Source organism: Lagenorhynchus albirostris, chromosome 3 (assembly GCF_949774975.1).
Source record: "Lagenorhynchus albirostris chromosome 3, mLagAlb1.1, whole genome shotgun sequence".
Taxonomy (NCBI): Eukaryota; Metazoa; Chordata; class Mammalia; order Artiodactyla; family Delphinidae; genus Lagenorhynchus; species Lagenorhynchus albirostris.
Window position 1 is genome coordinate 34157305 of NC_083097.1, and position 21024 is coordinate 34178328.

The following is a 21024-nucleotide window of genomic DNA, read 5'->3' on the forward strand; positions in this document are numbered from 1 at the left end:
TTGGCTCTGAATGAGTCAGCCTGTTTCAAAAACCAATTCACCTTGAAAGGATCAAGATTTACCCCTCGCTAAAATTATTCTTAAATTTCTTCAGTATCACTTGGATGGATGAATAAATTCCCAGGGTGACTAATCTGAAGGCAGCAGACACTGAAAACGGATACGTTTTGGCATAAATCCATTTACACAAAAAGCAAGCTATATAACTAAATATTTTATGTTTCCTTAATCCCTGGGAAGTTGGTACCATCTATCTAACAAGTAAAGAAACTGAGCTTCAGAAGTGATTATCACAAGACCTTTCGTGTTGGTGGCTGCCCTAGGCCAGTGGTTTTCAACCAGGGGGAGGGGGGGATTATTTTTTTCTCACATACACCCCTGAAGCGTGAATATTTGGCAATGTCTGGAGACATTTTCGACTGCCATGACTAGGGGGAGGGGAGGAAGTGCTACTGGCATCTGGCAGATGAGGCCAGTGATATGCTGAGCACCCTACAGTGCACAGAACAGCCCCCACCACAAAGAATTATCCTCTCCAAAATGTCAGTTCTGCTGAGGCTGAGAAAAACCCTGCTCTAGGCTGAGAATTCTGACTCCCAGGCTCTTTGGTGGCCTTCACTAGTATCACTGTTAATATCCCCATGTCCCCCTGTTTCCATAAGTGAAAGGATGCACATGAATTCTTCTTTGGTGATGAAAGAGTAAATTTGTTCCATGCTATTTTGCCACTTGAACATTTCCCTCGGCCTTAGGCTCCTTTACCAAAGAGTACTAAATTGTCACAGAGGTTGCTGGAGATGTATTTGGCATCTTAAAACTCTAATTGGCAGGAAAATTAAAGCAACTTAAAATGTGTGTGCTCTTTAGAGAGATGTGCTATTCCCACCCTATATTATTAGCTCTCAGAGGCAGCTGGAGCGAGAACAGCTGGGACTTCCTGCTCTGCTGTTTTGTCAAGTTGCTATAAAATTGTCCCCCTCACTGAAAAACTGAGAAGAGAGGAAAAAAACAGGGCAGAGGCCAACCACACGTGTCAAAAGGTTGCTTCTCAACTGTCTTTCAGGTGTCCCAAAGGTGGTTCCCCTGTTGTCAATTCAATAAGTGAAGGAATGTACTTGGCTTGGTATGTAACTTTGAAAATAAAGCATGCATTTTGGCCTATACATTGTATAGGACAGAATGTCAAGCCTAAAAGCATTCTTTTCCACCTCAGGTTTGTAAATTAAAACATATAACATGTAGTTACCAAATTTTCTCAGAGAATTTGCTGAATTTTGTGGTCAAAAGTAATTACATCATGCTTTTGCTTTCCCCCTCTCTCTCATAAACAATTGTCACTGACACCAGTGAGGACACAAAGTGTTGAATGTCTGTGGCTGGGTCTTTCAAACTCCATGAAACTCTCACTTGTTGGCCTAATCTGAACCTTATTGTCTGGAAATAGTCCCCAAACCAAGCATAATTTTCTACCTTAGAAAGGACGCTTTTTACTATTTTCAATGGTCAATGATTGGACAACCACAAAGGTAGATCACATTTAAGTAGAGAAAATAGATGTGCTCTTGATATTTGAGCAAAATATTACAATCGTTTGAGGAAAGGTAAATGGCAGGAAAGGTCAGGGTATTATTGTCCTGAGATATTAGAGAAGTCACTTTTGTCATCTTTCCTTTCTTTGAGCCCCTCCGGCATATGAAAGCTACAGGTCGAAATGTTAGTATGCAGCTGCACTCTGTCTTATACCATTCTGGAATTGTGTCTCATGTAAATCTCACACGCCAAGGAGATTGCCCTGCAAACCAAGGGCAAAGATCATGAGGCAAAATTTTATGACTCTACACCATGCCTCTCTTGTCTGCATGCCCAGCGCACTGCAGGGTCTTATTATGTTGTTGTCGAAGAACTGGCTGACTCAATAAATGGATGGATTCTTATGCTGGGACCCTGGGAAAAAATGCTTTGGTTCATTTTGAAAAAGAGAAATTAAAATTCTTTAATGACATAGAATAAATAACATCCTAGTCACCAACTGGTGATATTACTTTCTTTCCCCTCTCCACCTCACCATATCTAAGTTCTGTCTGAATTTTTAGCAAGGATTAGAGAAGAAAAAGCCCCCCAAATATCACAGAGATAAGTAATGCACTGTTGGGGAAGAAAAAAGTTTTCCCGAGTACAACCACCAAAGAAACCCCTCAAGAAAAACACTAAAGAAGAAATGAGGTCTAGAGCAAGCTTAAAGAATGTAAATGCTCGTTCCAGGACAATTATGAAACTAGGTGAGAAAGTTCTATGTTAGGTATTCGAGCATTTTTTCCTCTACCCTCAATTGGAAGATAAGGAAACACTGGATGTAAAACTCTTCCTTCCTAGACGTTGTACATATATACAATGGAATACTACTCAGCCATAAAAAAAACGAAATAATGCCATTCACAGCAACATGGATAGAACTAGAGATTATCATACTAAGTGAAGTAAGTCAGAAAGAAAAAGACAAATGCCATAAGATATCACTTATATGTGGAATCCAAAATATGACACAAATGAACATATCTATAAAACAGAAACAGACTCACAGACAGAGAGAACAGACTTGTGGTTGCCAAGGGGGAAGGGGCTGGAGGACGTGTGGACAGGGAGTTTGGGATTAGCAGGTGCAAACTATTATATGTAGGATGGATAAACAACAAGGTCCTACTGAATAGCACAGGGAACTTTATTCAATATCCTCTGATAAACCATAATGGAAAAGAATATTTAAAAAAGAATGTATATATACGTATAACTGAATCACTTTGCTGTACAGCAGAAATTAACACAATGTTGTAAATCAACTATACTTCAATAAAAAAAAAACCCTTCCTGCATGAGCAGGAGTAAAGCAATGTACTCTCACAGGTGTTGAGAGAAGACTAGATTTCTACTTATTTTAATTACTTCTCTCACCCTTTTCAACACACACACACACACACACACTTAAAGCCTAAAGCTGCCTACCTCGTGCTAGTTGGAGCAGAAAATGGTGGCTCACTGAAACAGCCTTTGTATGCGCAGCCCATGGCATGGAAACATCAAAATGTCCCTGCCCATGATTCACTGCTTTAAGGAGCCTTTCTTTATGATACAAGTCATTGGCCATATCTGGTTTGGAGGCTGCCTGGACACATGGGAGAAGTGCAAACACACAGTGGCAATGAGTTGTGTGTGCCTGAAAGGTGTGAAATTCTCCTATGTCTCGTAGAAGCATGTAGGTATGCACATGGCAGCCTGCTCTGCTTGTGAATGGCAGTAAGATTCAAGTTCATTGCATAACCCCCTTAACTGCTAACCAATAAATTGAAAACTGAGGTGGGAATAAAACTAATTTTCCTGGCTATTTTCTAGCAACAGATCCATCATGACTTTCCTGAATCCACATATGGTCTCTGTTAACAGATTGAACTTAGACTGAACCTTGCACTCAACCAAGTTTCCCTACAATCTATTCATGACAAGCTACTTATTACAAGTATTTTTTTTTGAGAAACAGGCAATGTAAATTAACCCTTTCAAAATGAATCTAATAAAATCTGAAAGATGTATTTTCATGAATAACTTTTTATAACATTATGGTGTTATTTATTTTCATGACTGGGTCATTTTTGAACCTGAGCTAAATCGTATAGGCTTTTCTGTTTAGTATTCTAGATAAGCAGCAGCTACATGGTGAATTCACTCAGTTTTACATTGGCCAAATCTCACATATATTTCCAAAGGGCAGTCTGTGCTTTTAGCATTCACTAATGAAATCACACGTTACAATCTCACTGCCACATACCGCTCCTTCAAGACAGGATGTCACAGCTCCAGAAACAACTTGTAAGCTTCTTCTCTTTTAATAGCTGAGGCCACAGGGAAATAAGTGATCAGGGGGTAGGAGGAAGGAATATTTTAAAGGCAAAAGTCAAACTATACTTGTGATTTCTGAAAAAAAATGTCAATTATGACAAACAAGTCTCTAGCTATTCTTGTTGAATTACTTTTAGTACTTTGAAATAAGTTAATTAGCAATAGGCTACAATCCCAGACATACAGAGCAAGAGCTAGAAGATTTGTACTCCATATAATAAAGCCAAATATTAGTGTCTTCAGTTGATACATGCAGAATTTTCTTCTGAAGTCCTCCAAGGCCAGATATTCTGAGAAATTTTCATATACGCAGCATTTTTTTATTGTTGTTCTTACATTGAAAAGATTATGAAAGAAAACATGTTATCAACTGAACGTGATACATTAGAAGCTGAAATGTCATTGCATAGAGTGGTGTTAGAAAGTTATTTGAGATTTATGCAACAATTTTGTTAGGTGGGGCACACTTTTTTTTTTTTTTTTTTTTGGTACGTGGGCCTCTCACTGTTGTGGCCTCTCCCGTTGCGGAGCACAGGCTCCGGAAGCGCATGCTCAGTGGCCATGGCTCACGAGCCCAGCCACTCCGCGGCATGTGGGATCTTCCCAGACCAGGGCATGAACCCGTGTCCCCTGCATCAGCAGGCGGTCTCTCAACCACTGCGCCACCAAGGAAGCCCAGGTGGGGCACACTTTTTACAGAGAAATGTTGGCTTATATTACTTCACTTAAATAAGCACTTATACTTATTGGAATCACCCTTGATAATTAATAGATCAGTCACCCAAAGCTGTGTCTTGCAAGTACACCCAGCACAAACAAGTTTTCAGGGACACTCATTCAAACAAGGCCAAGAAAAATACGTCTCCTGCTGCCAAAAAGGGCAAGAAAAAGAATTGGTTGAAAATATGATATCTGGCCATCTCACTTCCTGCTCCTTTCTGCCTGGAATGAGTTGTAAAACCTTGGGGAAGGAAGTTGGAATGTTTACCAATATTAAAGAATCAGCAATTCCCTTTACACAATGCTTTGTTTACACATCCCCCCTCCCCCCCCCGCCCCGTCTCAACTCCTTTGGTCTCCACCACCCAGGATTCTTGATACTTGTCAGTCAATTCCAACCTTGCCCAATGAGATGGGCAGAAACTTAAGACCACAGAGAAAGTTGATTGTCTATATGACTCAATCTGAAGAGTTTGCATTTTAGTAGATAAGTCCTGGGCTAGGTTTTCACCAACTCTTTGATTTGCCTCATTGTCAACATGATCTGGGCTTCTGCATAGATACAGCCTCAATTGTTTTAATGAGAAAAAGAACAACAAAGAAAAAGAACATGTAAAGCCTAATTCACATCAGAAATTTTCAAACCAAATGGAAATAAGTGCACTGAAAAGGGGTGAATGAAAAGAAACTTGAAAGCAAGTCCTGACATCTGGAAGCTGGCCGGACTCTCACAACTAGGCCAAGTTCTCCTCCTGTTGGGCATAATCTCCCAGAATACCACCTCAGACAAGATTACTTGAGATCATGAGAAAGTGAGATAAAAAAGGATACTTTGTAATTTTGTCTGAGCACAGAAACCGTATCACCTACAAAATACAAAACACTGACCTCTCTAGACTAAAATGAACAACTTTGATTTCTTTGCCAATTAGTTTATCATCGCTCTAGTCCTATAGATAAGACATATTGAGATACCCAATTATAGACTTGCCCTGACAGCATCCAATCTAAAGAGGACCTCTGCTTCCTTTAAACCTTCCCCCAAGTCACCAACCTAAACCTTGATTCTATAAGAAGTCCTTTCTACCCTCTCTCACTGGGATATCTCATGGTTCCCATTGTGTGTGTCCTCCCAAAGGCCTCCTCTCACAGCCTCAGAACGTGGTCTGGGCTGTCCACAACTAGTCCATTTTACTTCTTGAATCAGAAAACTCTTACTTGTTCATCTACTTGACAGTTTATGGCACAGTTCTTTTCAACCCAAACAAACCCCCCATTCCCTAAGTTGTTGGCTGAAGTCCCCACACTATTGTGCCATGACCTGGTTGACTAAATAACCCTGCTGCCTAGACACTTCATCTTTATTCCCTCTACCCCCATCGCCAGCTACATACTAGGTCAGTTCCTCTTCAGATATTAAGCTCCAGCAATTCCATATAAGAAAATTGAGATCCAGAGAGATTTACTAAAGTGAGTAAACCTTTATCCTAAACCATACTTCCATGATTTTTAGAAAAGTATATGTATCCTCTCTCTCTCTCTCTCTCTCTCTCTCTCTCTCTCACACACACACACACACACACACACACACACACACGCACACTCACCAGGCACTGAATGGGTATCTGACCTCTCAATAGCTTGGCAATTCTCTCCAGTCTTTGACTCTCTTGCTACAGATAATGAAAGGCTCCTATCCACATTTGCCTGTACTTTAGTCTTACAACATTAGCAGAATGAAGGAGAGCAAGAGCTTTTATGCGCATGCCTGCTTCAAACATTCTTAGGTCAAAAGTTGTTAAGAGAGAGTTACAAGACAACCCTCCCTCCTTCCATACCCCAGCATGACCCAGGCTAAAATCACTCTTCTGTCACACAGCCTCAGGGTTGCAAGCTATTACAGAATCTTTTTTTTTTTTTTTACTGCTTAAAATCAGGTCTGGGAGGCCATTGGGTTGCAAAGAGCTGTGATGTTAATTGGTGCTGAAATGTTTATTGGTTTTGGTGGAAGACACTGAGTCTGGAAGTTACTAAGGCTTCTTCCATGGGGTGTGCTTTAGAGCCCAGGGGAACAAAGAATCCCTCCCAGGAGCATTTCCCTGTGCTTCTGAAGCACAGTAATCCAAGGATCGAGCTATGTGACATGGGAGAGAAGATACATGGGAGAGAATAGCAGAGGACCATTATTTGGAAATCGATAATGGGCAGCTCTACCTTAGTGATAGGACAAGCAAATTTGAACTTAAATCTGGCAGGTCCTGTGGGTAGAGGAGTCATGGTTTAGATTTAAGGAAGAACTATCTGAACCTGGGGTGGGGAGGGGACTGATAAATCTTGGGGTTGACTCTCTTTCCAGATTTTTTAAAACCAACTTTATCTGTTGGTGGGGGCGATTCAGGCACAGCTTGTTGGCAGACAAGAGCAGTGCTGCTCAAAGTGAGCCTCACCTGGGGTATGTTAGAAGTGAAACTCTTTGAGCATCGATTCATGAATCATAACCTCTGAGGGTGACATAAGCACTGCCCAGTTCGCCAAGCCCTGGGCTAGGGAAAAGAATGCTTTCTGGAGTTTCCTTCTGATTTACAAGCGACACTCCTTGTTCTAGCGGCTCAAAAGACCTAGACTCTTTTTTTTTAATTGAAGTATAGTTGACTTACAATATTGTGTTAGCTTCAGGTGTACAGGAAAGGGATTCAGTTATATATATACATTTTTTTCAGGTTATTTTCCATTATAGGTTATTATAAGATATTGAATATAGTTCCCTGTGCTATACAGTAAATCCTTGTTGCTTATCTGTTTTATATATAGTAGTTTGTATGTATTAATCCCATACTCCCAATTTATCCCTCCTTCCCTCCATTTCTCTTTTGGTAACCATAAGTTTGTTTTCCGTGAGTCTGTTTTGTATATAGATTCATTTGTATTACTTTTTAGATTCCACATATAAGTAATGTCATACAATATTTGTCTTTCTCTGTTGGACTTTCTTCAGTTAGTATGTTAATCTCTAGGTCCATCCATGTTACTGCAAATGGCAGTATCAATATTTCATTCTTTTTTATGGTTGAGTAATATTCCAGTGTGTGTGTGTGTGTGTGTGTGTGTGTGTGTGTGTGTGTATCATATCTTCTTGAACCATTCGTCTGTTGATGAGCACTTGGGTGTTTCCATGTCTTGGCTATTGTAAATAGTGCTACTATGAACAAGTATGTATGTTTTCCAATTAGAGTTTTCGTGAAAGATCTAGATTCCGATTTGATAGCAGCACTGGCTCACACCACCACCTGAACAAATTATTTAGCCTTATTGTCCTTTGATTTTCTAAATTGCAAATTGGGAATAACATCTGTTGAACAAATGAAGCCTCTAATAGATATATGTTGAAAAAAAGAATCTTACAATGAAAGCATCTTGTAAACAATGATTATTCTAATGCTGGTTTTCCATAATGTCCTTGATATTCTTTCTCCTTAGGCATATGTAGCCCAAAGAAGCAGCTTTCCCTTTTACTAAATAGAATGATAGCAGACCAGCTAATGCGCTGACCTATTTGGGGGTGTAGTCTAGGGGGCGGAGCCAGAAAGCTGTCCATCATGAAGATTGATGTCACCTGTAGCTGTCTTTGAACGATTCTGAGTCTCACTCCCTCAGTGTGGTGTTTCTTGGCTCCTCAAAGCTGCTAGGATGACTGGTGCTGCAGGGGAACAACTTCCCAGAGCCCAGCCCCCCATCAGCTGGGTCAGTGCACTGACAGGGTAAATCGGCAGCACAAGTGTTGTTTGGGGAGTTGCTGTGAGCTAGGATGTGTCCCCACTGAAAGGAAAAAATAGTCTATTGTGCTTGTGAAGCACAAAGAGATAGGACCCAGGGAAGTCTGCCCTGAACAAAATCTGTGGTCCATCCCCAGGCCCAACTTCTGACCACTCTAGTCAAGGTTACAGGGCACCATGTTATGTTGTGCACAGTGCAGTCTGACAGCTGGTTCGCCCTTCCACGTTGTTCCCTGCAGCCTGATGTTCCCTGGCTCCACTGATCTTCCTGTCCATTTTCGGTCCTCATCTCTCCCTGACGTATGGAGGGCAGAATCTGCCTGCAAGCCGGGAGACCTGATTATGATTCCACCTTTGCTGCCAGTTAGCTCTGTGACCTTGGGTAACATTTTAGCAGTCCTCTGGCCTCAGTTTCCTTACTAAATGGAAAACAGTGACATGGGAAACAGGAACAAGGCAAGGAGGACTGAGTCAGGTCACCTCTAAGTTCCCTTCCTTTTTATTATCCAACAGCAGTGCTTCCTTAGGGGACCCCTGCCAGCGTTCTATCTTGAGGCAAAGCCATACACTTCAGATCTGCTCTTTCAGATCTGCTCTTTCATAGCCTTTCCCACCCCACCTCCAGTATACTTTATCTTCCCAATGCCTAGACCTGACTTTGCCCTCCAAGATGATAAATAATGCATTACATGCACCCACTGCTAAGAAAGGTGAATTTCACCTAATTTGCAGGAGTAAGCATGGGACTCGGAGTCAGACCCAAATAACAATCCTGCCTTTGCTAAACTAATCTGGGACTTTTGAGCAAGGTACTAGACATTTCTCAGGCTCTATTTTCCATCTCTAATGGATGTAATGCCTACTTTGCAAGGCTGTAGGGAGGATTAAATGGATACAATTCATGTAAAGCACTTAGCACAGTGCCTGGCACAGAAAGTGGGCTCAACAAATGTAGTTGCCTCCCTTTCCCCAGTTGGATAAAATTGGTGCTTATTAAAAACCAACCACATCCTTCTTCCTTACCCTCAAGGCAATGACTGTGATCATAAGAATAAATGGGCAGGGCAGTTAGCATAGTATTAAAAAGAGAGCACTTAATAAATCATCATTACTATTACCATTATCATCATCATCATGATATAAATTGTTGACTTGTATAAACATTTTCTAAATTAATTCGGCATCAATTTACTTACAGAGATGCACTCTGCTCCTTAAATATTCTGACAGGTGGTCTAGCTGAATTTTTTTTAAGTAAAAAACACTATAATTTAATAAACTTCCACAAATTAGGAAAGGACTTGACTCAAGTTACACACCTTCTTTTTAAGAACGTGTGAATTCCGTGGGGGTGAGGTGCAAAAGCTGGTGTTTGAAAAATAAATTAAAAATAGGTCTTTAAGAAACTAAAATCTGTGTCTTTTGGCATTGCTAAAATGTAGAGAACGCATCTGCAGTATTTAGAACCGGTGGCCAGATTGAAAGTTACGGTACCTAAATCCAGGCTGGATTTAGTTCCCTGAAAGCCACCCACATCTTCAAACACTGTTTTCTAAATTCGTGTGCTTAGAGTTTTGTTAACCCAAATATAGACATAATGAAAAATTATAGTGAAACTAGTCAAATCCAGGATTGTAGGATTTTAGAACTGGAAAGGATCTTGGAGATAATTGAATTCAAACTCCAAATTTTGCAAATGAACATATACTAAAGGTCCAGAGAAGTCTTAACATTGCCTAGTGACTTCTCCTTTGGTGGCAAAGGACTTTCTCAGTGAGCAGCTTTGGCACAACAGCAAAAGGAAAGTGACAGTAAATGTCTTTTTTGTGGGCTTTATCACTTGGTGAGAAGAGAAAAATATATTTTGGGGGAGTCAAGTGTTTTTTCACTACCTGTATCAGGAGTAATAAGTTACCTTTGCAAGGCATTATCCAAGGATTGACAATGACCTTTCCCTATAGGCCTCACCCAGAAAGCTGAAATATGTCCAAACCAAACCAAAGCAAACCTCTGGATTTCGCATTAACACCATACACAGAATACAGTTTTGTAATTGGTTTAAAAAGGGGCTTTCTAGTACTGAGACAAACTCCATTGAGAATGTTTATAGCACAAGTATCATGGCCAGGTTCAGATATATTTGCAAGTCATTTGCATAATCCTGGAGAGAAAATAGTTGACTCTACCTATAGGGTCTTCATTTCTACTTTTTAAATTCTTTTCCCACTCTCTCTTTTCACTGGTAAAACTCTACTTTTCCAGATATATAAGCCAGAGGCAAGTGAAACATTCTGAATTAGAGCAGCTGGCTGAGGACATTTTGTCAAAATTAATGCCATGGGCTGTTAATAAGTATTATCTTAAAAAAAAAATCAAGTGCTTGGAAAACATTGTATTAGTTATAATTAAATAGGATTCTTCACTTAAATACTTGTTAGTGCCTTTTATATGTTAATGTGCATTGTGAATCTTTTGGGAGAGTTGTGTAGATATATATTATCATTTTCAACACTCTCCTAACTTATCTGATCGTTATTCTACAAATCCTACTTTGGTAATGCTGTACTAAAGCATAAGTAACCAAAAAGCAGTTCAACGTATAACTTGCAAAGTCCTATTGCATGAAATTGCATGAGAGAAAAATGAAAGTCATTTATTCCTTGAGTAGATTTTCCTTCTTGACTTCCCAAAGGCTATTCCCTACACAGGTATGGAGTCAGGATATGGTTCTTGGCCAAATGCAAAGTAGGCAAATTGTACAGAAAAGTGTTTTCCTAAGCATAGAACTATACAACAGAAGGTAAAGCTGGAAGGGAAGACTCCTTTCATGCCCAATATGTAAATGTTCGAAGTAAAGCTTTTTAAATTAAAGGTGTAGCAAGAATGAACAGAATTAGAGTCAGCCATTCCCCAGGCCCCTCCTGTCCCCTTCCCACCTCTACTGGGGATTCCTCAAAATCTGGAGGATCTATGGGGTAGGTTTGAAAACAACACATTCTTATGTGTATATAACTCCCTCATTTTTAAGTATGTAAGGTAAGTTGTTATTTATGAGAACAATTAATTTTTATAGAAAGTGGTTCTATTAAAGAAAAAGTCTTCTTGTTCTGATGAATACGTTGATGGGACTAACTGAATGTAAGCTTAGGGCCAGGGAGAGAGGTGAATAGTTTGGTGCAATAATCTAGAGGAGAGTGTAGCGTCTCCACCGCAACATGGGGTTGGGGGAAGAAAACAGATGAGAAAATGACAGGAAGGGGGTGGAGGAGAGGAGTCAGTCAGAGGACTAGAGTCTAGGGTGAAAAGTGGTACAGATGTCTCAGAAGATATTCCAGGTCAGGAGATTCGTAATTCCAGATGAGTCTAAAATTCAACTTTAAGGCATCTACATTATTATGATTATAAAACCTCCCTTTTATGCTCAGATCTTCAGTAAAGTCCAAATAAACCACTATATAGAAATTGAGCAAGAAGCAAGTTTCATGTCTCAGGTTATAGAGGGTGGGACATGGATAGGCCACATGGAACAATCAACCCATAAAATTACGTAATCCAGAAGCAACAAGGGCTCGTTCCATAAGAATGTAAGAAATCTAGACCTCAGCAGAAATCTTAGGGAAGGCTTTACACTTGCATAGAGCGTACAGTGAGGATCCCCAGTAAGGGCTGGGGATCTTACTTCAGTTGAAAGAACAGGGAGATCCCAGCAAATACCTGAATAACAGAAGGAAGTTATACTTTTGCATGGAGGAATACTTCCTCTCCAAGGACCTGTGGCTTTCATTGCCAAAAAATGCAGTATCCCCCAAACGAGCTAACCTATATTCCTAATGATCAACTGGATCTGCTTGGATGCCTTTCTAGCACTTTAAATTTAGCATAATCCTGATTGTGTCTCCCCGCTGTCCTCCCCAAGTTCCTGTATCTTTGTTTCTTGCTTCTTTGAATGCATCCATCACCCACTCTACTTCTCAAGAAGAAACTTTATTCTCCCCTCTTTTCTTTCATTCACACCACATAGCTAAATAGTCATCCAACTTTTGCTGTCGCATACTGTCCCCTTCTACATTTTCTCACTTCTTCAGTTTAGCTTGCATATCCTTGCTAAAATGGTTCCAAGCACCTCTTAACTGCTTACTTTCTCCACTCCATCTACCCTCCATGCTTCACCAATTATCTACCCAAAATGCACATCTGGTCAAGTCACTCCACCACTAAATATCATTTTCTAGCTCCCCATTGCTCATAGGATGATGTTCCCTGTAGCCTGGCTTTTAGTCATCCTCAGTGCCAGTTCCTAAGCTCCGACCAGTGCCGGCTACAACCCCAGAGCCCTCCTCCACCTCACCTGTGATGGCAACATTTTTTTCTCTTTTATATGCTATGATTTATTATATTTAATATGGTAAAATTTAGATTCATTATAATTTAATCTCTCATCACTTTAAGTTGTACAATTCATTAACTATATCCTCTAGACTGTGCAAGAAGGCTTTTAGCCTTCTTGCAAATGCGTTCCTGCCCCACTACAAATTTCATCTGCCATTCTCCACCATATAGCATTTTCATCTCTAAAGGCCACCCACAGCATTTTCACCTCTGAATCTTTTCTTCTCCTTTTCTTGTCTTTCCCTACAAGACCTTGTGCAAAACATTCATTCTCTGCCTCTTTACCATAATTCAAAATATCAGTTAAAGTTAAAAATAAAAGGTGTGATAGGAATTGTGTTTGTTCTTCAATGTTTGCCTTGTTTAATACTTTAACTCAAAAGAATAAATAATATGTACAATGCTACATGTTGTATCAGGGGAATGAGTTACAAAGATCTTTGGTGATTGCTAATTACACCTCACAGGTGACCACTACCCTACATGTATGTCTGGGCTTGACCAATGGAATGCCTACTCTCTGGAGACTGATTCTTGCTAACGATTGATTCTTGCTAAAAATGTAGTGTAAAGGCATAGAATACAGCTTGAGAAAAATGGTGCTTGAGTCTTTGTTTCATTATTCATTGTCCAAGTGGCTTTAGGCAAAACATTTCACTTCTCTGAACTTTAATTTTTATCTGTTATACAGTATCTACTTCCCAGGATTGTTATGCAGATCAAATGGAATCAAGTATGTGAAAATACTCTGAAAAAAGTAGAGAAAGGGCTTTGTAATCTATAAAATGCTATGCAAATGTGAAAAGGAGTGCTATGAAAAGATAACTGGACATGGGGTCAAAATGCATGTTGCAGGGATTCCCTGGCAGTCCAGTGGTTAGGACTCCATCTGTGCTTCCACTGCAGGGGGCCCAGGTTCGACCCCTGGTTGGGGAACTAAGATCCTGCAAGCTGCATGGTGTGGTAAAAACAAAACAAAAACAAACACAAACAAACAAAAACCATGGTGCTGTGGGTTGACCTGTGTCCTACAAAATGACATATTCAAGTCCTAATCCCCAGTACCTGTAAGTGTGACCTTATTTAGAAATAGGGCATTTGCAGATGTAATTAAATTAAGATGAGATCACTAGGGTGGGCCCTAATCCAATATGACTAGTGTCATTATAAGAAGAGAAGACAGAGAAGCAGGGAAGAATGCCATGTAAAGGTGGGTGCAGAGACTGGAGTGATGCATCTGTAAGCTAAGAACCACAATGGATGCCAACCATCGCCAGAAGTTAATGCAGAGGCATGGAAAAGATTCTCCCTCAAAGCTCTCAGAAGGAGCCAGTCCTGCTGACACCTTGATTTCAGACTTCTAGCCTCTGGAACTGAAGGATGGTAAATTTCTTTTGTTTTTAAGCTACCCAGCAGCCTGTGATACTTTGTTGTGGCAGCCCTAGGAAACTAACTCACATGGGTGTGAATTAACTCCGTCACTAATTAACTATTTGAATTTGGGTTTAATTATTTAAAAATTTCCCCTGATAACTTAAGGACACTTACCTTTCTGTGATTGTTTCTCTGAGACCACTGGCCACCCCTTTGACCACGGTGCTAGCTTTGGGGGTCAGCACCACCTGAGATATAAAAAATGATCCCTTCTTCCTTCTCTCAGTGATGGATGCCTGAAGAAACTGGATCAGTTTTTCCGGGTCTGTGGTGTTGGCCCAAGGTGCTGGCATCATCTGCCCAGGCCAGAGAAAGGGTACTTCCAGAGCCACTGGACTGTGGTAGAAGACCAGCACTTGGTAGTCCTTCTCCCACAGGTACTTTAGACTCACTTCCTGGGCAAAAATCGCTGGGCACATTTTATTTCCATAGATGTCTTTCAGCATTTGGACGAGTTTTTCATGGTGATACTTCTGCATCCCATAAAAGTGGTTGAAGTCCAAGAATACTACCTCCTTATGGTGATCTGTGAGGAATGCATTGATCTCCTCAAGGCCTTCATTGACTTTGGCACTGAACAAACCATGAGCAAAGTAGAGTTCATTGTCGGGGTCTCTAGGCTTGGTGGAAATTCGAAGATCAAAATAACGGATCCCAGCTCCTAGCTGACCAGTAAAGTTCATGGTTTGAGTGGCTAGCCATTTCCGCATCAGCTTTTTCGCCACAGTTCCAAACACAGAGACAAAATTCTGGACAGTTTCTGGCTGTTCAGGCCCCACTGGAGAGGCTTCATCAATGTAGAAGCTGAAGGAATCATGAGATCCTAGAAGAATAACAAGGCACAATGTGGTTACATTTCAGTCCTTTGTCCTTCCCAACTTCTTTCCCTCTTGCCATGTCCATATCTCTCCCTCAAATGAGCCAAAGGAAATACTAAGGAATATTTACCTAGTACATTCGAATGTCTTAGAAGGGTCTTTTTTTATAACCTAGTATAGTACATGGAGGACTTCAACTGACCAAATGGTTTGTAAAATGATAAGAAAAAAATCCCAACCAATCAATTTTTTAAAATTCAAAAGATCATCTTCTACTTCTGTAAACCAAGAATTTAATATATTCATTAGGGTTGGTTTTCCATATAGGTGGCGTAAGTGACCATTCATAAAGTAGAATTTATAGGAACTCACCAGTTCTCAAATACTTTGTCTACAATCTTGCCCTTTCCCTCTATTTTGGGTTGATTGTAAGCCTAGAGGGCTTGTTTCAATGAATAAAGAAGACCTTTTCACAGGTAGATGATCAGTGTTACTTCCTGCACTTTGGAAAGCACAAGAGATCACGGGAATAAAGGAGGGGAGAAATAAGGCAAGAGGACGGTACAATTTCTGATATTTTAACATCATTCTTGACCTGCATTTGGGCAATTGTGAATGTAGATGAAGTCAGGTACTTTTTACATATTGAATAAACAATTATTTTTTTCTTGCAAATTAACACAACTGATGGTATTTAAAAAGTAACTAGTAGACTATTTTCTTCACAGATATTTCCTCTCTACAGTGAATGCTCTCTTTGGAGTTGCTTCCAAATTTAGAAGAATTTCTTCCTAGGGAGAACCTATTTAATTATTTATTTTTGGCAGTTACAAATATCAAACCTCCAGAAATGTAGCAATGAACATGTGTATGATTTGCCTGTAAGTACAGAGTGCCATTTAAAATATCATTGGACACAATAAAGGAAAATTATTTCATTTTAATTTTAGAGACACAGATGTAGAGAACAAATGTATGGACACCAAGGGGGGAAAGTGGTGGGGTGTGGTGGTGGTGGGATGAATTGGGAGATTGGGATTGACATATATACACTAATATGTATAAAATGGATAACTAATAAGAACCTCTGCATAAAAAAATAAATTAAATTACATTAAAAATTAAAAAAATTCAGAAACATTACAGAGAATCTTCACTTAAAATTCTTTTAAATAATTTTTAAAGGTAAATGTAAGATTACCAGATCAAAATAAAGTTCTTTTGACTTTGGAAAAAAAAAAAAGCCTCCTTTACTTCTTGGTAAAATTAAATTAATATATTCTGAATTTTTCACACATTAGAAAAGGCAGATGTCATTATTCCCCATCTGTTACTCAGGCTTCCTTACACCTTGTTGCTCACTCCTGATTTACATCCATTGAAGTACAGCTTTTTCTAGATTTTTCACTCTTCCAACCCAAGATGTGTACTTGTGCACGTGCATGCACACACACACACACACACACACACACACATACACACCTGTAAGTTTATTATCACCTCAGGGCCTTTAACTGTTAAGCTATTTGAAGCAAAATTTTTTAGTGATGCAATATTTATCTTTGTCTATATTCCATATCTATGTCAATCTATATCTCTATGCCTATAGAGATATATCTATTTATCTATGTCTAGCCGTAAACAGACTACAGTAATTACAAGAGTATGGATATTAGACACCATGGTGGGTTGTTAGAAAAAATAGTTTGAAACATACTTTGACACCTTGTAAATCATAACCTTTCAAGACTTGGAACAGATAATTCCTCAGAATTATTGGAATTTTTCAAACAATGAAAGGTAACCCCAAAATATAGAAATACCACATTTACTTTCATCTGGAACTATCTGATCTATTTATCTTTAGTAGATGGTATGGGAAGAAAATGTCAGCACTTTCTGGATAAGGAAAACTGTCAGTTTGGATCTGGCAGTGGCAAATTTTAATAGGGATTTAAATTGCTGCATGCTGATTTATTAGTTGCTGTTCAGTGAATGGCTAATATAAATGAAGAAACTAAACTGTACTATGGTTTAATATACAGCAAGATTATGTTTAAAGAAAGAAATAAAGAAGTGAGCTTAAGAAGAGTTATAATGGGCTTCCCTGGTGGCGCAGGGGTTGAGAGTCCGCCTGCCGATGCAGGGGACACGGGTTTGTGCCCCGGTCCAGGAGGATCCCACATGCCACGGAGCGGCTGGGCCCGTGAGCCATGGCCGCTGAGCCTGCGCGTCTGGAACCTGTGCTCCGCAACGGGAGAGGCCACAACAGTGAGAGGCCCGCGTACCAAAAAAAAAAAAAAAAGTGAGTTATAATGAAATGATCTAGGATTGGATTAAAATAAGTATAAATAAGTAAATAAACCCTTAAAATAAGGGTTAATTTATAAAATTTTAAATTAATTTACAGGCATGTGAAGAAAAGGTGGATGAAAGTAATTAGTTACTTCTGTAATCTAATAGAAGACATAATTGGAAGCACACAGAAAGGGAATTAAATATGACTAGACTTCTTTCAGAAATGAGTTGCTCCTTGTTTTTGACACGTTACTAGAAATATTAATTTGTTATTAAGGCCAAAATAAGGTAATATTAAAAATAAAAATTAAAAACAGATAACAGGCAGAAGGAGAAACCACTGATACCCCCACCAGTATTTGTTCTAAGCTTGATGAGCAGAATTATTCACCAGATGCAAATATTATTTGAAGAGAATTAAATTATCAATCAACATAAAACACTATCTATGCATTTTGGGAGAAAATACATAATCTAACATTGGCCAAGAAAGAATATTTTCAAGACTTTTAATTTCATTTGGAATAGTAGTTCCTCCCAAATTTCAAAATTTCCTCTAAACCATGAAGCTTTCTATTTGTTTGAACTTAAAACAAAAATACAGCACTACTACTTTATGACTTTCAATAACAGAGAAAGCCTCTGGCCCAGCCCTGTGTCTTTAAAATCAGGGAGCCTGCCCATGAGCAAAACAGTGCTAAACACTATTTCTTTGTTCTAAATCCACAACCTGTGTGCCTTATCTGGTCTAATATTTTGCTTCTACACTGGTTCAGTGTTCCTGTCTTCTTGTCCTCTTATTCTTATTTTATCTACCGCCCAAACTTGTACCTTGGACATGATACTTAAAGTTGCTCCTTTGATTCTGAACTTAGCTTTTCAATTTTGGCTTTGATTTGTCCTCTCTACTTAGACAAGAGCTGGCCACTCCCATTATGAACCCAGGCCAGTCAAGTTCCTTTGCTCTGGCTCTGAATAAGTGAATGGAATGGAAGAGGTTATTTTCTTTCATTTCTTAGAAACAGCCACTTTTATTAGTTTCTCCTCAGTCGGCTACATCATTCCCTCATTCAGACCGTAGGCATACTTCTAAGACAGACCTTAACATTCCCTGCCATCCTGACATTTACATCTCTCTGTTGAGTGTAGGCCCAATCTAGTGACTTTTTTCTAATAAATTAAATAACACAAACATGATGGGATACCACTTCTGAGATTATGCTGCAAAAGACTGTGACTTCCATCATGCTACTCTTTCTCTTGCTGGTTTTGATGAAACAAACTGCTGTGCTGCAGAGGTCCATGTAACAAAGACCTGGGAATGGCCTCCAGCCAGCAGCAAGTTAGGAACAGAGCCCCTCAGTCTAACAGCCCTCGAAGATCCGAATCCTTCAATAGCCACTGAGTAACCTTGGAAGTACATCCTGCCCCAGTGGGATCTTGACTGCAGCCTTGTGAGAGATCTTGAAGCAGAGGATTCAGTTAATATTTGCCTAGACTCCTGACCCACAGAAACTGTGTGTTGTTTTAAGTGACTAAGTTTGGGGATAATTTGTTACATAGCAATAGTTAACTAATGAAAGCTATAACAACCCTTTGGGGTTAATGAGGGCATTTGAGGTCTACAAACCCAAGCACCTAATATAAGAACTTGAAATGTTAATGAAGAGAGATTAAATTTAAAATGTTCATACGCACCTCTTTATGCTTGTAAACTATGTATCAGCTAAAAGAACGAGTGAAAGAAATCAAGTTGGTTTAAGAAGTTTTCTTGAATGGAGGAGTTACTCCATTCTGCATTCTGGTATGGCTGATCTTAGATGTCATATAGTCTAATCAGCTAAAATGCAGCATCCATTTTATTAACTCAACAGTGTAAGGGATCTGTGTGATCATCTCATTTTTATGGTCTCTTGTAGTACTGAACTTAACATCTCATCCTATAATTTGCTGTGGTAGGAAGACCTCTAGGATGGCCCCCCCAAACTTCCATCCCCTGTTATAGATGTCCTGTATAATCCCCTCCACTTGAACATGGTAAATAAGAGGGATATCATTCTCATGATTATGTTCCAGTATATGGAAGAGTTTTTTTTTTCAGATGTAATTAAGGTCCCTAATCAGTTGGCTTTGTGTTAACTAAAGAGAGATTATCCTGAGTGGACCTAACCTAAGCAGGTAAGCCCATCAAACAGAGACAACAAGCAGCAGCAGATGTTCTGTTGTCCTTAAGAAACAAAATGCAATGTGGTAGAGAGGACCGTGTGGCAGTTGAAGTGATTAATAGCCTGCCAAAATGATATGAAAATTACTTTGAGCTGAATATATCTGAACAATCAGCAGCCGCATACAGAAACATTATCTAAATTTAAATAGAACCTCTGAAAATATAGTTACCATTGACTTCCCTCCCAGGGAGTTACTTGATTGGGGAAAAACAAAAACAAAAACAAAAACAAAAACAAAAAACGACACTCAGCACCAGAAGTGTGAATTCAGCTGCTTGTTAGAATTAAAAAAAAAAAAAATAGAACCTTCCATACTCTCCCATTGAAGCTCTATCTACCCCTCTTTTGTTAAGTTTAGTATATAAGCCTTTTCTTTCTGGTTATTCCAGTAAGTTACTAGTCTCTGAGTGCTTCTGCATGTACACTGTGCATGCATAAATAAACATTGTCTTTTCTCCTGTTAATCTATCTATTGTTGATTAATTTGTAGACCACCAATCACTGGACCCAAGTTGGAAGAGGAAAAGATTTCCTTCTTATGAAGTGAAGAGTTGGCAGCTTCTAGGAGCTGAGGGCCACAGTGCTACAACTCAAAGAACTACATTCTGCCAACAATCAGCAAGCTTTCAAAAGGATCCTTAGCCGCAAATGAAATTACAGCCTTGGCCAATACTTTGATTTCAGACTGATGCAGCCTGCTCTTCATATTAAATTAGGCAATACAGTACTTTGAAAACAGCATTGAATGTGTTGGAAGACTAGGCTCGAATTCGAGCTCAGTTACTAACTCAAAGTTTAACACTGGAGGGTCATCGGATTGTTAACTCTTCTGGTTTCGGATTTTCCAATTTGTTCAATTAAGATACTCTCCACACCTACTTCATATGATTCTTACAAGGAAGAAATGAACTCATGTTCATGAAGGTTCCATAAAAGAACTATAAAACTTAAATTACAATTATTTTCATTTGGTGATATACCTAGTCACAAAACATCTATTCACTTGTGGCTAAGAAAAACATTACCTAGACAAACACACATTGGGACATCTGTGCAAGCAGGAACGGAAATGATTTAAGTTGCAGGATTTAGATTTTTGTAAATAGTTTTTGAAAATCAGATTCTTATCCATCACTTGTGTAAGATTTAGCAAATGTAGGACAATCAACATTACCACATTTCTTGTTGCTTTGAACAGCAGCTAAATATTTACATTCTGCCATGTTAAGAAAATTGATCTGTTATGTATATTAAGCACTACCTCTCTTCCATTCAATATCTTTCCAGCATTATTTATAAAAGCTCTTTGAGATGGAGTTCTGGTTGGTCTCTCAGTTTGGTCACAGTTCCATTTCAAATTCTGCAAAATTATGGGTTTAATAAACATCAAAGAAAATGCATCAAGTTCATTTCATCTGTGAACCTTCAGAACAAGAAGGCCCAGGAGGCTAAGGTTTGACATGCTCATGAGTG

The 21024-nt window shown here is 39.2% G+C and overlaps 1 protein-coding gene across 1 annotated transcript in view; it reads right to left on the reverse strand.

The window, feature by feature from the left end:
- Positions 1-21024, reverse strand: part of PLCXD3 (phosphatidylinositol specific phospholipase C X domain containing 3) — a 191793-nt gene that overhangs the window by 37223 nt on the left and 133546 nt on the right. Inside the window, exon 2 of the mRNA XM_060146043.1 lies at positions 14322-15030. Within this exon, the coding sequence (XP_060002026.1) occupies positions 14322-15030 (709 nt within the window). The remainder of the gene's footprint in view (positions 1-14321; positions 15031-21024) is intronic.